The 15,183-nt window shown below is 33.4% G+C and overlaps 1 protein-coding gene and 1 non-coding gene across 2 annotated transcripts in view; one reads left to right on the top strand and one right to left on the bottom strand.

Moving 5' to 3' along the window:
- The window catches only part of COL3A1 (collagen type III alpha 1 chain), a 37,543-nt gene extending 30,631 nt beyond the window's left edge, over positions 1-6,912 (bottom strand). The window contains 1 exon segment of the mRNA NM_001266039.1: positions 6,799-6,912. Within this exon segment, the coding sequence (NP_001252968.1) occupies positions 6,799-6,877 (79 nt within the window). The 5' untranslated portion in view covers positions 6,878-6,912.
- Positions 3,209-3,265, top strand: MIR1245 (microRNA mir-1245). Its single transcript, NR_128335.1, has one exon. It is a non-coding gene; the product is annotated as a microRNA mir-1245 (primary transcript).
- Positions 6,913-15,183: the final 8,271 nt, after the last annotated feature.

Raw genomic sequence — 15,183 nt, 5'->3', positions numbered from 1 at the left:
ATTTCATTTTACTATTGGAAAGTAATGGACTTTCCAATTACTTCCGTTATTTTAGTTGTTTAAATCTCTCTGTTCCAATTTGTAATTAATTTTAAATTCCATCTCCCATGTCATTTGGTGTTTCTGTTCCTTACTACAAAGTACAATTCTGAAAGAAATTTACTTGTGATCACACAAACAATGTATTAAGCTCAATCATCTCCTTGTTGGGATCTATAATATAAAACATATTGAAGCTAACACATGACTTAAACCACTCTTAGCTGCTTCTTTCCTAGTTTTCTATTTTGGAATTTTAGAGAAAAATAAAGCCAGATAACATAGTTTTATGTTTTTAGGTGTGCATAAAGCTTACTTTTTTGTGATTCTTTTGTTTCCATTCTTTATGTTAAATTATGCTGACTTGAAGAAATCATATTGTTAGGACAAAAATGCATATTATGTTTGTCTTAATACTATTTTTTGAGCAATATTATTATTATTATTCCCTAAAGCACCTAATTAAATTAGTTAATTTGGCTTGAATGAAAAGTGAACATTTTTTCCTCTTCTCTTCTTACTCAATCCTTATCTGGGAAAAGATGTATAATCTGAAAATCTAAGAATCACAGATATGATTTGTAAATTATCATAATTTATTTTCATTACTTTAGAAAGCTGAATATTTTGTACATGTGGGTATTTGGCATTCATACAGTTTCCAATTGAAATATGCTTAGTTTGCCTTTTAAATGATACTGTTTGGAAAACATAAATTTTAATAAAATATTTTTTCTGCTGCTTATATCTTTATCACAATATCTTAAAATACGTTAGATTACTTAACAAAAAGGGCTCTGAAGAAAGTATCTGGAGACATTCTAGGTGAATAATTTTAATTTAAAAGCACTGTTTTGCATAGACAAGGAAGATTTTATTTATTCCTGCTACCTCCAGGAAAAAATATTGATAAATTATCAGTTGTAGATATTTTCTTGTTTCATATTTTATAGATATATGATTTTTCAATTTCCAGTTAGAAATGTCCTTTAAGTTGATTAATATTTTACCCTGTTAAAAATAAAAATAATTAGATAATTAGAAAATTTAAAGTATCTTATATCTAACCAACAGCAATTGCATGTATAATAAAATCTGCTTAGTGTCAAATTATAAAAACATTGAAGAGAATATATTCTACTTATTACAGTTGGCAAACAACTGTAAATTGTATAGTTTTATAAATAAAATTTTACATTTCACCATCCTTATCACTAAGTTACTAAGTACTTTAATTTCTTCCTTAGAGTAATTTTATTTGCCAGCATTAGTAAAACTAGTGCTAGGTAGAGCTTGTATAGTACCTCCTATCTTGTAGGCACTGCTCTGAGTAGTTTGGATATCTATTTTGCTTCATACTCCCAAAGGCCTTATGAGCTTAGAGCTGTCATAATCCTAATTTTACAGATGAGGAATCTTAACCACAGAAACATTAAGTAATTTCCCAAGGTTACACTGTCAGGGTAAAAAAGATTTGAATGTAAGAAGGCTTCCTCTAAATTTGATACTCTTAATTACTGCATTCTATTTTTTTTCTGCTATTTCAAAACTGAATATCATTAAAGAAGTCAGCTCCAAAGCTCTGTCCCATATGATTTTTTATCACTGCAAGGTTAAAATCTGAATCTAGATAGGTATATTTTTAAGGAGAACAGTTCTCTGCAAAATATCTTTTCTATCGGGCCTCAAAACAGGAAGATGCCATCTGGAGTTAAATTCTCCTGTTTATTTTCTCTTGACCTTATGAAGAAGGGTTACATCTCTAAAGCCACCCTGGTGACATCCAGACCACCAACAGAATAAATGTGTGACTCAGAAACCCTGCATACGTTTTGCTGTATACAAAAAAGTAGGATTCTAACAACAATATACCAGACAGAAAAGACTTCTGCATCCAGTGCAAAAATATGTTTCAGATGTCTCATTAACACACTGTTTTTCAGAAAATATAGTTATTAAATGATTCCTATTAATGCTTATCTAAGTTCATTAGAAGTTTTCATTGAATGAAACTCGAACCTTGTGAACATGCTATGCAATTTCAAAGAGTATATCTATGATTTCAATTTACTTGAGAAATGCAGTCTGTCATCCTCCACAGAAAATACTGTACAAAAACAGTTTCAGAAAAATGTATGCCATTTTACTCAAGCGGTACTTTCTTAACACTAGAATTCAAGGGAAATTTAATTTTTAATAATTTCTGGATCTTTTCTCTTTGATGTTTATATCTTTTGGGCATTTTGACTCGTCCTCTTTCAACGTTTCATTTTGCTCATTAAGACTACATTTTAAACATCAGTGCTTGACCTCAGTCATGGAAAAAAACAAGGGTTTTATTAGTTAATCTGAAAGGAATCCACTTCTGCTGTGTTTTCATTAGACACAGACTGAAACTATGGTGGTTAATGTAACTCCCCAAACTGCAGTTCACAAGTGATTTATGTAAGAATAGCTATCTCATTTTTTCCGTTGTCATCTTGACATGAAACAGGCAAAGTTTCCCCTTTGAAAAGTCTGGAGAGTTTTTTTTACACTATATGACCTTTTTTTTTTTTTTTTTTTTTTTGAGCGTGGAAACAATGGGATTGAGCTTTTTTCCTAGGGAAAACTTTTACAAGAAACAGTTCACTGAGAGGGTTCCAGAAAGTTATTGTAGACCTGGAAACTTTACAACTGTTCCTCATGTCCAGCAAAAGCAATAACATCTTTCATCTTTAAAGCTTTAATTCTTAAGCAATCTGCTTTAATCACTTCAAGGCGGTGATATCACTAGATGTTACAAAATTAAAGAGCTGGGCTACATAATTTTTGGAACTCTGCACCAAAGAAGCCATTCACAATGGAAACTGGAGTTTCGGTAGATGGCACTCTTTTCTCTGAGTGACAACTCAAGTCCAGCATGTGACTGTAGATGTAGAACAGGGGCTTTCCTGAGGAGCTGTCCTTTAGCCTCAACTATAATCCTGGTAAACTCACAGCCAATCATTCTTGATTTTTAAAAAGAAGCCTGTAAATAAGACATCAATCCAGGAATCTGAATTAGTTAAAAGGCATTTAATCACAGTCTTTCCTTCTTTCCCAGAATTGTTCCAGTGGCTTTGCTTTCTTGTCTTATAATGCTGAATTTTATTTAATTCCAGAATTTAATAAAAATACCTTTTTATGTGTAGGCCTTTAGATCATCTAAAGAGTATTCAACATTAGATGAGCTAAAGGCCTATACATAAATAGGTATTTTTGAAAATCCAAATTTTTCAAAGCTCTGGTATTACCTGAGCATTTTTCCTTCCCTAGAAATAAAGCTCAGGTAAGGAAATACAAGTATCATGAATGAAAAACACAAAGTGTTGTATTATAATACTTTATTTACTCACACAGAACTGGTGTTAATTTCTTTTAAAATAAGATCCTGAGCTTCTGGGCTTTAAAAAATAAATGTTCTACTCTCTATAAAATTGAGTATTAAACAGAAAAATACCTATTCTTTCTTCACCTTTAGAAATGCATTATTAGCTCATGTACTTTCTAGGACGATATATGATTTTTCAGTATCTCCTTTCAATGGCAAATAGTTACAAAACTAAGAAAATTCAAATACTCTAATTTTAATGTGTGTTCTGTAATTATCTAAGACTTAACAGAATATTGGTCCTAGCTTTGACTTTGTCATTTTCTAGTTTTGTAATCTCAAATAAAGCACTGATCCATGTTAGGTGACTGACACTGAGATGTGTGAGCAACTGTGCATCCTCTCCGCTTAAAAATGCAGTTGTTCCTAAATTTATAACATTTTCCTGTAGGTCAATGTGTTTAATTGTAGGGACAGATGCAAACCAGAAAACCTGAATGTTACCTGAGCAAGTTATAAATTCCCTCTTAAAGCATAATGAAAAATATACTCTCATGACATCTAACAAGAAACTGATTCTCTGAGTCCATTTACAGTTTTAAAAATCTCAAACAACTAAAGGTCCACAGTTTATTTTACTGGAATTATCACTGTAGCAAAATATAGAAACTCAAACATTAGTACACATTTAATTAAACTAAAGTTTCTGTTCCTGCCCTAATGAAGCAGTATTACTTAGTAACAGCTGTCTATAATCTATCTAGCAATTAAGCAGCAAATAAAATACTTATGTCAAATAAGGACTACATCAAAGACATGAAAAATATATTTAAAAAATAGTCATATGTGGAATTTTTTAAATGGCCATAACATTTAAACTAATTTCCAAAAAGTCTCTGAATACTGTTACCATTGTGTTTTTGTGTCAGTATATGTGTTTGCAATATTTATCCGTATCATACTAATTTCCTTAGGAAAACAGTGTTAACATTTAAAATTCACGCATATGATTTTTTTAAAGCTCATTATAAACTACTGAAGCCAGCTACGTAACATTAATATTGGCATTCGTTATGTAAATGGTAACCTGGCTTGTCAGCCACTAGGTGACGCATCTTTGCACTTAAAATTTGGCATGTTTATAAACTACAGGAAATATAAAACAGACCATGTTTCTCCATTGGTGGAATATAACACATGAATTAAATACAATTTTCACAAATTTGTAAGAAGACCAAAATTCTTTTTGAGGACTTCTTTATACCCAGAAAATGCCTGTGAGTGAACTAGAAGTGAGTGTTCATTAGAGCTGTGCTGTCTCTGAAGTTATGAGGACATATACAAGAAACATCACCCTAGAACTTTATGACCGTTCTCAGTGTGCTGAATATTCAGATGCCTCCTGTAACTTTTCCAAACCTTATCTAATAGCAGAATTTTCTTGTAAAACCCACAGGGAACGTAAGATGTACTGTCTTAAGTCAATTAAATTTTACTTTTATTCATGACAAAAAAAAAATATAGGCTGAACAGTTCTTTTTCAACTCTTTTTGAGCTTAAGAGCACACAAACACTTATCAGTAAAATTTTATATTTATTGATTATTTTTTGCATCTAAAGAGAAAAAGGGAAATAAATACAACTTAATGTGATGACAAGGTACTGTAAGTGTCAAACACTCCCCCTCTAAAGTTGGACTGGGAAGAAAAATAGCCACAGGGCTTACAAAAAGCTTGCAACCACTAGGCAACTACAAATACATTGCAATTTTTTGAGCTAAAACCTCCAAGTTTGTAGTCTTTTCAATAAATGGGTGGTGGGGGATAGTAGTCATTTGGTATCCTAAGAAAGGACTGTGAGTTGTAGCATCTCCTGGGAGGAGCAGGATAGGGAGGAAAAGAGGAGAGGAATAAGAAAGGAAGAAGGATTGCGAGTTCAGGGGAAAGAAAGGGCGAGGAGGCAAGGAGAGAGAGAACTAAAAAAAGAAATGGAGGCATAAGGAGGCAACATGGGGAGTAGGGAGGGAGGAACAGGCAGGGAAGACAGAGGAGGAGAGAGGAGTAGAGATGGGCTTGCCTAGGGAGGGGTGGGGTGATGAGTGAAGAGAAGTCTAAAGGAGCCAAAAGGGGTGGAGAGAGATAAGGAGGAGGGGAAAGGGAAGGAGAGGAGGGGTAAGGAGCAGAGGAAATTAAGGGAACAAGGAATATGGGTGTTTCTTTTCTTTTTTGTCCATGGGCTGAATATAACTGAAGACATTTCATTGTATATCTACCCCTCCCCTCATACACACATTTACATGTATTACCTGTGAGGACAACAAAGACATTTGATATTACAAACAAAAAACAAATTATCACGCAATGTCTTTTGCAAAATCTATAAGTTTAAATGTAACCATGTTTAGTTATGTGCAGTAAAAATTCTCTAGTAATTTCCCCTAGCTATCTTTACATTTAGCATTTAAATATTTATTTCTGTGGAAGTTTGTATTCCAATTTGTTCAGTATTTTCATGACTATGGTAAATAAAAGAATATTTTCACATAAATAATGAGACAAATGTATTTTTAGGAGAAATTAGAATATGAAAAACATCACATGCAATTATTAGAAAATATAGCTAAACAGCTTTCTGAAGTCAACAGTACTAGTATCTTTACCTTGTTTGTAGCAAAGTCAAAACTCCTGTTGAAAACATTTTAAAAAATATTTTCTTCATTAATATGAATGCAGTTAAAATGTAGAATATGTGGAAAATATTAGTCCCTTAACATCTTGCTACTAGAAAATATGAATTAATCAATCATTCTCGAAACAAAATAAAAACAGGAATAATAAAATATTTTAGCAGTTTGATCCCTTTGAAGAATATTTATAGGTATCTTGTTGCCGTTTTACAGAAATATATTCAATGATTCTGATAATGCATAGTACCTTCCTTTAGACTGTTCTTAATCCATGACATTTGAAATGCATTCTTATTCAGAAAACAATGCTCGATATTCTAACCTTACAAAGAATCCAGCAGACAAAGAAGAACATAAAATTATTGCAAGAGACCAATAACTTCCAGACTGCCTGGGGAAGTTTTCCAAGATGTTAACAATCCAGGAGGGAAAAATTTTAAAGCCATTTTTAAAAGTTTCCAGTGCCTTCAACATGAAAACAAGTTAGTACAAGAACATCTTATCTTAAACAACCACAGAACTCTTAAATACACACATAACACTATTATTTTTCAAGTAATATAAAAGCACAACTATAGTCAGTTCAACATTTCACAATTTGGAGCTTATAAAGGAAATTATCTTTAATCTGGCAACTGATTTTCCCCCTTTGCACCCCTCTTTGTGAGGAGAAGAAAAGACAAAAATCCCATAAAGTTTCTTGAAATCAGTACCTACTCACCTTCCTGTTGTGCCAAAATAATAGTGGGATGAAGCAGAGCAAGAAGTAGCCAGCTCCCCTTTTGCACAAAGCTCATCATGTCTAAATATCAGACATGAGACTCTTTGTGCAAAAAGGAGAAAAGAAAAGCAGTTCAAAGTAGCACCATCAAGTTGTTCCCTGCCCTTCAGCACCGGGCCCGTCATAAAACTCAGCCACTGAGATTCCTTTGCTTTGGCCTTAAATAGGAAAAAGTTTGGCTTCCCTCACTTTCCAGCCCCTTTCTGAAATATGAGAGCCGCACCCATCCCCTCAGCAGTAAAAGAAATGATAAATATTTCTTTTTCCCTTATAGAAGACACAACCCACAGTAACAAAAAGAGCACATCTGGCGTTTGTATGCATCTGCTTATGTAAAAGTTTGTTACATATTTCAGTCTTACATATATGTTTGTATAACTTAGGAACGTATAGAAATGCTCTGCCTTGTTTTAATATATACAATGTAAATGCATACATTTTTATTTCCCCTTATAAAGTTAACAACTCCATAATTTTGAAAAATTGCTGGATGCCCATTCATCCGGTATGTCTAATTTGCAGAACTGATCTTCTAGAAGATTTTTATGTTGGGATTTTGCCAGAATTAATCCTAACTCAATTTAAATAGGGGACTGTAAGAGATTCACTGAAAGTAAAGCCTCCGTTTGCCCCTTTGACTCATCCACCCACCCTGGGTCCTAGAAGTTAAGTTTCAGGCAAATGTCAAAAGACAAAGTATTTGAGCTATGTTTACATGGCTTCCTAAAAGTTAGATACTTATCTATAGCTGTTTCCATTTCTCACAAATTTCTTTAGCAAGCCAGAGTGCTTTCTTGTGAGATTTCCAATTTTTATGTTGCCTGGGAAAGACAGAACAGATCTTTCTAGAGAAAAATTCAGCCTTTTCATGACATAACTTTTTAGGAAACTGGAAGAGAAAGAGTTTAGCACATAGAATAGCAAAAGAGTACCAGAGAAAGTGGTCTTTTTTTTTCCTGCATTACTCTAAAGATTAGTATACATATTTCTAATTTAGACTTTTATGTGTATCCTTTCCAGATCCTCATCCACAAAACTTTCCAATATATTTCTGGATCTATCAAGCAGCAATTTTTGTGTCATATTTGAAAGAGGGGCAAATACCATTTATAGGTCTTTGATAAATCTCTGCAGGAAAAATATGCTTGTCCACAGTATAAGGATATATCTGGCAATGGAGATATTTCTTTACACCCTAATCATCAGTTCACAGTTAGTTCATCTATCTCTATAATCTACAGTGGAAATTTCAATTCTAATCAAGGTCACTTGAACTAATTTTCTTCATGTTCACCTAAACATGTCCATCTCTATGCCTGTGCACATAAAATTCTCCCCATTTCACACCAATTCATGGAAGTCACTTCCTTATGCCCCAATGCAAAACTTTCCTCCTTAAGTAAAATACCTCCTTTAAACTTATTTTCATCTTTCTCTTTCTTCTAATTTGTGTTACTAAATTTTCACTCAATTCCTATGTGTATTCCCAGGTGTACATGAATCCTGTAAGTAGGGACAGTGGCACACTTGCTTTCTTATATATTTTTGTTTGTTTGTTTGTTTGTTTGTTTTTTGAGACGGGGTCTCCTTCTATCGCCCAGGCTGGAGTGCAGTGGCGCAATCTTGGCTCACTGCAAGCTCCGCCTCTGGGGTTCACGCCATTCTTCTGCCTCAGCCTCCGAGTAGCTGGGACTACAGGCATCCGCCAACACCCCCGGCTATTTTTTTGCATTTTAAATAGAGACGGGGTTTCACCGTGTTAGCCAGGATGGTCTTGATCTCCTGACCTTGTGATCCACCCGCCTCGGCCTCCCAAGCTTTCTTATATCTTTAGTCACAATGAGCACAAACCAAGACATCCCAGTGTAGATGACATCATTCGATGACAGGAAAGAAAAACTAGAATGAGACCAACCTCTTGTGTATCTTTATTTTAGATTGGAGAGTCACTGCTTGGGGGCGTGGGAGAAAAGTAACTGTTCAGAATGGTCATGAATATAAGCTTTTCTACTGGATCGCAGTAGAGATGTTGGGGAAACGCTGCTATATGCATCTTTCTGTCTTTCAAACATCTTTGTCCTGTAAATAAAAAATATTTCCTGTGTTCACACCAATTCAGAAACATAGTTTTTCTCATGATGTCTTTGTATCTACATAGAATTCATATATCTATATTAGATTTCTCTCATTGTTTTAGGTGGTCAATAAAAGCTGAAATTTATTGAATTTCTTCATAGATTTATTTTCCACTGTGAAAAATGAGAAATGTTATTTTAAAAATAATGCTTGTTATGCTTTATTTTAGGCATTATAAATAAAATTACTACTGTTCTAAAATTCTTAATTTACTTAGCTATTCAAATAAAAGCCTTATACTCATGAGAAAAATTCATGATTGATGCACTCACTTAAGAAACATTAGCTGATGCTTTGCATATGGAAGGATTGTTGCATTTTAAGGTCTCCAGGAGAGACCTAGAAAATTCATTCTCCAGATAGTCTGATTTACCATTCTTCACTACCTCAAATATATGATTATATTTGGAGGTTTTGCACTAGGATTCTTTGCATTCTGTGTCCCAGATCCTATTTCTCTACCTCCTATCAAAGCATTTCTTTATATGGGGTCAAAGCATTTCTTAATACAGGGTCTGAACTAGGTGAAATGCATACACTTCTGAATCCTATTATGCCATCCAGGAACTGCTGTCCTCATTGTTATCTAGACACACATTTCTTCCCATAATTCCCTGACTTCACTGATGTTAACCAGGACACATAAACATGTCATTTTGCTTTTTGGATTGCATTTAGAGGTTTAACTCAAATCTAAATATCTGCACCAACTAAAGCACTGATTTATCTGGATCTCCTTTAACAAAGAGAGTGCCTGGAGAGATGAGGCAAAGCAAGGGTGTGGCAGATGATCAACCAAAAATTCAAATCTTTTCCAATTCAGTGGAAAGTGGAGTTTGAGAGAGATGCACAAGCACAGCTGTGATGAACTCAGTAGGCCAGTGAATGCCAGCAGCGCTTTCTACAAGAGCACTAAGAAAATCAATTATCTCCATCATGGAAAACACATGGAACAGAAATGTTTCAATCTTTCTCTCTTTCCTCTCCCCTCCCCTTTGTTGTGCTGCTTTATGTGTGATTTTCTTTTTGAAGCCAACCACATGCTTTATTTTTAGGGACATTTTCTAGGTTTCAAATCACTGTAAAGCCTATAAAAAAGTACTTGTGATAATAGAAATACCAGTACAACTGTAAAATACAATGCAGGTCTTTTTTTATTATTCCCAGAGAGGTGGATCAGTTCACTCCGTTGATAAGGGTAAAACCACATTTGAAGAGTTGTATTTCCTTTAAAAGAATTTGAACAAATACTAGTATGTGCATAGTACAGCCAGAAATACAGTTGAAAAAGTCATGTTGTACTTGCAGGACTTAAACATATTTAACCATGGATATTTCCAGGATTGAGGCAAATTATACCAGCAGTGGGACATGATAGTCCAGTATTTGAGTGATTATATGACCAAGTCTTCAAGACCCTTTTCTTTAATTTCCCCTTAGTCCCCAAGGTAGAGTTCATTGACCCCTTGTTTTTTTTCTTTTAGAACTATTTTAATAACCATTTCTTTTTAGCCTAGAAATTTCACTTTTGCACAAGATTTATATTTTCTTGACATTTAGTAAAATAAAGTTTTAGTAAAATTTAGTTAGGAAACACGAAGTATCTCAATTCCTATCTATTCTTTGCTATTAAACTTAAGGTTCTAAATTTTTATCTTTGTATTTTGCAGCTGAAAAGTATCCCAAGAATGAACAGAAAGTCTAAAGAGGTTACATGACTCTCAAAATTACTCATTGGAATTGTAACTAACTAAAAATTTTCACTTTTGTACAAAATCCATGTCTTCTTGACATTTAGTAAAATAAAGTTCCAGTAAAATTTAGTTAGAAAAAACTAAATGTCTTGATTCCTGTCTATTCTTTGCTATTAAAGCTAAGGATCTGAATTTTTATCTTCGTATTTTGCAGCTGGGAAGTATCCCAAGATTGAACAGAAAGTTCAAAGAGGTTACGTGACCCTCAACGTAGTTCGTTGCAATTGGAACTAACTAGCACACTTTACAAATATTTTCACCATGCTTTCCACTAATCACTGATTGTGGTAAAGATATTTTTATGCAATTTAGGAGTGTGGTAAATACAAATCTGACACTTAATTTTGTATTTTTTCTAATGAAGCATTGTGAAATGATAGTGTTATGGAGTTAATGGCCAATTTACAAAAATTACTATTCTGATTTTTGTCTTGTCATTAATCTTTCAGTAATTTTCAGTATTGTATTTAAGTAAAAGTTCACTACTTTACACTTAGTGAAGTACAATCTTAGAGCATGCAAAACCATTTACATATGTGTTTTTGTGTGTTTATGTATGTATATGTTTATATACCCCCCACACATATATGTATAACTAAAAACATATGTGTATACTTTTAAAAGCTGACAAAAATTCGAGCAGGTAATATACATGTAAGGTAACTTGTATTTGTTATATCAATGTTCCTTCACATAAGTAGATAAGTATCTATGAGTTTTCTCTTATGTAGACATAAACCTGTCACCTGAAATCTTATTTAACATAACAGACTATTAATCATTGAAAGGGAAACTACTGGCAAGCCTCTACTTGAATTGTGAAACTTTCTGAAGTATTGTAAGCATGTTCTCTTGAATGAAGCCCTTATATACTTATGTTTTAATTATAGCTTTATTTGCTATCATAATTATTATTGTAATTATATTTGAAAATTCATAGAAAATTGAAATTCATCTCCTTACCTAATCTCATTCCTGAATAGTGTGATTACTTTATAAATTTACCACAGGGGTGACACAGAAACTGGGATGCCACATCGTGAAGCAGCTCAGGAGTTCCCTGGTGAGTCTTCAGTTAACTTAATCATTCTCAGGGTTGAAGCTCCACTCTGCAAATCCCACTAGACTCTCCATCAAATATAATTTGTCATCTGAGTCATCCTTAGGAATTCTCAGCAATATCCAACACAGATGTAACAGCTCTTCAGATGTAGCCAGTTCTGTGTAAAGATAAAAGGAAGGCCCAAATCATGATTTTCTGATAGATACATGAGCTAGGTCAAAGCCAAACAGGGAATCTATATGCTTCAAATGGAGACTGATTTTTAATTCCTATCATATCCTTTCTATTCAGATACACAGTGGAGGCTCAGATTTAGGATCTTTGATTCCAAATAATTCTTAAGTACCCCAAAATTGAAAGCCTCCTCATCAGGCTCCCTTGCCTAAAATAAACAGACATAAACAGGCCTTTCTGTGTTTAACTTGCCATGACTATTAAATTGTCTACTAAATTGTCTAAAGCCTTCAATTTTGTCTATACATTAAATCATATTTAAAGACTCTACATTTAGGTATGTTTTTGGTATATGGAACATTATTCTTGGAGGAGGGATGTCACAGCAAATAGTCTCCTTTTGTTCCCAAGGATTCAAGTGTTGCCTTCTGGAGACTTGGCTTTCTTGTGGCAATGTCCATTTTAGAAGCATTGTTTTGTATTTCTTTATGTGCTTATTTTATTCCTTTTGATAACCTTTTTTGTTTCCTACCCTCACTCACTTTTAAAAATCATGCACAGTAGTAAACACAGTCCCTTGTACACAATGAATACTGATCAATGTAAAGGAGACTGACTGAATTAGGATGGTATTAAATAGTATTTAAAATATGAAGTGTTTAATAATATAAGCATTTCTTAAAAAAAAATAGGACCCAGACCATGGATCAGTTTTTGCTCTTCACCTCTTTATTTTATAGATACCAGATACATTTCATAAAGTGATTAAGGTAAAACATGTGACTCATGAAAATAAACTACTCCAAGTAGAAAATCTTCACATAAAAATTATGCCATATTGATTATTCAAAGTGTTAACCTTTGGATAACAATACTAAATAGATGAATATAATTTGATTTCTATTATTTCATGTCCAGCAACCCTTTCTATTTCTCAACCTAAACCCAGCAGGATACAAACCACTATTTTAGATAATTCTTGATACGCAATTAATCTTGATCCAAGTACTATCTTCTTAGCAAATCAAATGGCTCTTTTTTTTTTTCCAATACCTACTCTACATTTCTGGGTTTCTATGCCTTTGCATATACTCTCTTTCTGTCTAAAATGATTGTTCCTCATTCTATATGTTCAAATCCTATTTTGAAGATTCAACCCAAAGATTAAGTAATCTACAAGATCTTTCTGATCCTCCCTGTTAAAATCATTTTGCTCTTCCTTTAATTTACCTTACCTTTCCTATGCCTTTTAGTTTATTTTAATTTACATCCTTTTATGTCCTTTACTAGGCTGAAAGCTACTCCAGGGAAAAACTAAGGTTTATCTTTCATTTTTTACTTCATTGTAACTATTACATGGCCTTGTGCATAGTAGGAAATTAATAAGAATCAAATGGCAAATGATTTAAAATATGAAACACTTAATCCAGAAAAACACATCTGAAGTAATCTATTTCCTTTGTATCCTTTAGATCTAATGTAATTTTCAATAAGTTAATTATTTCCAGTATTTCCATCACTCTTGAAAAGGAAGGTCACTCTTTCCAGCATAGGAAGTCTTTGGATTTATAATGGATTTAAAAAACTTCCAGATGTTATGAATTTATTTATAAAATAGAAAAAAAATAAACAATAGAACTAGTTAGCAAATAAATTGAAAGCAGTCGAACTCTGTGTTCACGACAAGTATTACGAGTCAGAGACCACGAAAAAAAATTTATAAAATAGAAAGAAATACAGGTAATTTACCAAGGATTATGAAAGAGAATGACAAAAAAAGCCAAAAGTTAATTTCAAAATGAATTGAAATAATTGAACTAGAAATGCATCATAATAGTAATTTATTTTTAGTTTAGGGTAAAAAGAAAAAAAGACATGTAAATGAGCATCATGAAATTAAAATGCTTCAAAGAGGAATTATCACACTTCTTGTTTAAATTGTTTTCACTTTTCTTGACTCAATTTCCTTACTGTGAAAATTTTAAAAGGAAAAAAATTGTGCAAAATGTCAAATAAAAAAAGAAAAAATATGAATCAAAATACTGAAAATTCCTTACCTTCCCACAAATACAGACACCCTACATGTAATGTAAGACAAATATCTAAAGCTTTATATTTTATTGCTTGATTTTTTAGCTTCAATTCCCATGAGAATTGTGAGAACTTCAATCTGTTTAGTTGAGCATGCTAAGGATACATACAAGGCAGGTAATAGTATTCTAGAGTGGTCCCTTTATGTGTAGGAATTGTAATCCATTTTTTGGTTGTTAAGAGCAAGGTTAGCTGGAAAATGGGCAACCACATTGACCTAGATTCAGCATCAGGGGTGTGGTGCCATGGATTGTGTCCTGGTGTCCAGCTGAAACAGTCACTTCTAAAATTTTAGTTAGGGTGTGGCTGGCGGTGTTAGATCAACAACTGAAAGCTAGCGTTGGAGGTAATGTGTGATCAAACTGGGTAGCATTGTGTGAGATTTCCCTGACCCTTCCCGTTTCCTAACTTGGAGTTATGCAAGTGACACACTTTTTATGGTGAGGAAGGGGAGAAAAAAAGTACATTTTATGGTTATTTGTTATGATGACTAACTGGGAAGAAATAAGTAGCTAAAATAAGGTTCTTGAATTATCTTATGATACCAATATTTCCCATTCAAAATATGTTCGAGAACTGTTTGATCTTTTGTTATCATACGGATTTAGAGGGGGGAAAAAGATACATCTTGGAAGACTTCATCGAAATTAGCATCAAACTGAAGAAGATAATTTTATAGCTGCACTTTTTGCTATAGCAAACACCAGGGCAAAATATGGCCAGACAGTCAACTGGGACAGCATGACACATCACTGGAAAAAATGATTGTTGAGTACAAAATTACGAGAAAAGTAAAATCATTGTTGAAGCCACGTTAGCATACTCTGTTCAAATTATATCTGATTCTCTAGACACTTCTTTTGGAAGATTCCCCAAAACAAAAGCAGAGAAATTACATAAATGGTTTTACAGGCCAACCTTTCTGATTTAGTGTGCTGTAAGTTGCTTACAATGTTTCTCCAAGTAGGGGATCCAGGAAAATTCCTAGGGGTTGTGGATTTTGGAATTTCACCAAGTCCTTAATGATTGCAGCCCACTAGTTAGCAAAATCCTTCCTAGCTGTTATTAAGAAGAAAGTATGACAAGGCAACCAGAGGAAACAACAAC

This window comes from Macaca mulatta, chromosome 12, assembly GCF_049350105.2.
Source record: "Macaca mulatta isolate MMU2019108-1 chromosome 12, T2T-MMU8v2.0, whole genome shotgun sequence".
Lineage (NCBI taxonomy): Eukaryota > Metazoa > Chordata > Mammalia > Primates > Cercopithecidae > Macaca > Macaca mulatta.
The sequence above is the reverse complement of the archived record's forward strand: the minus strand, read 5'-3'. Positions and strand labels throughout refer to the sequence as shown.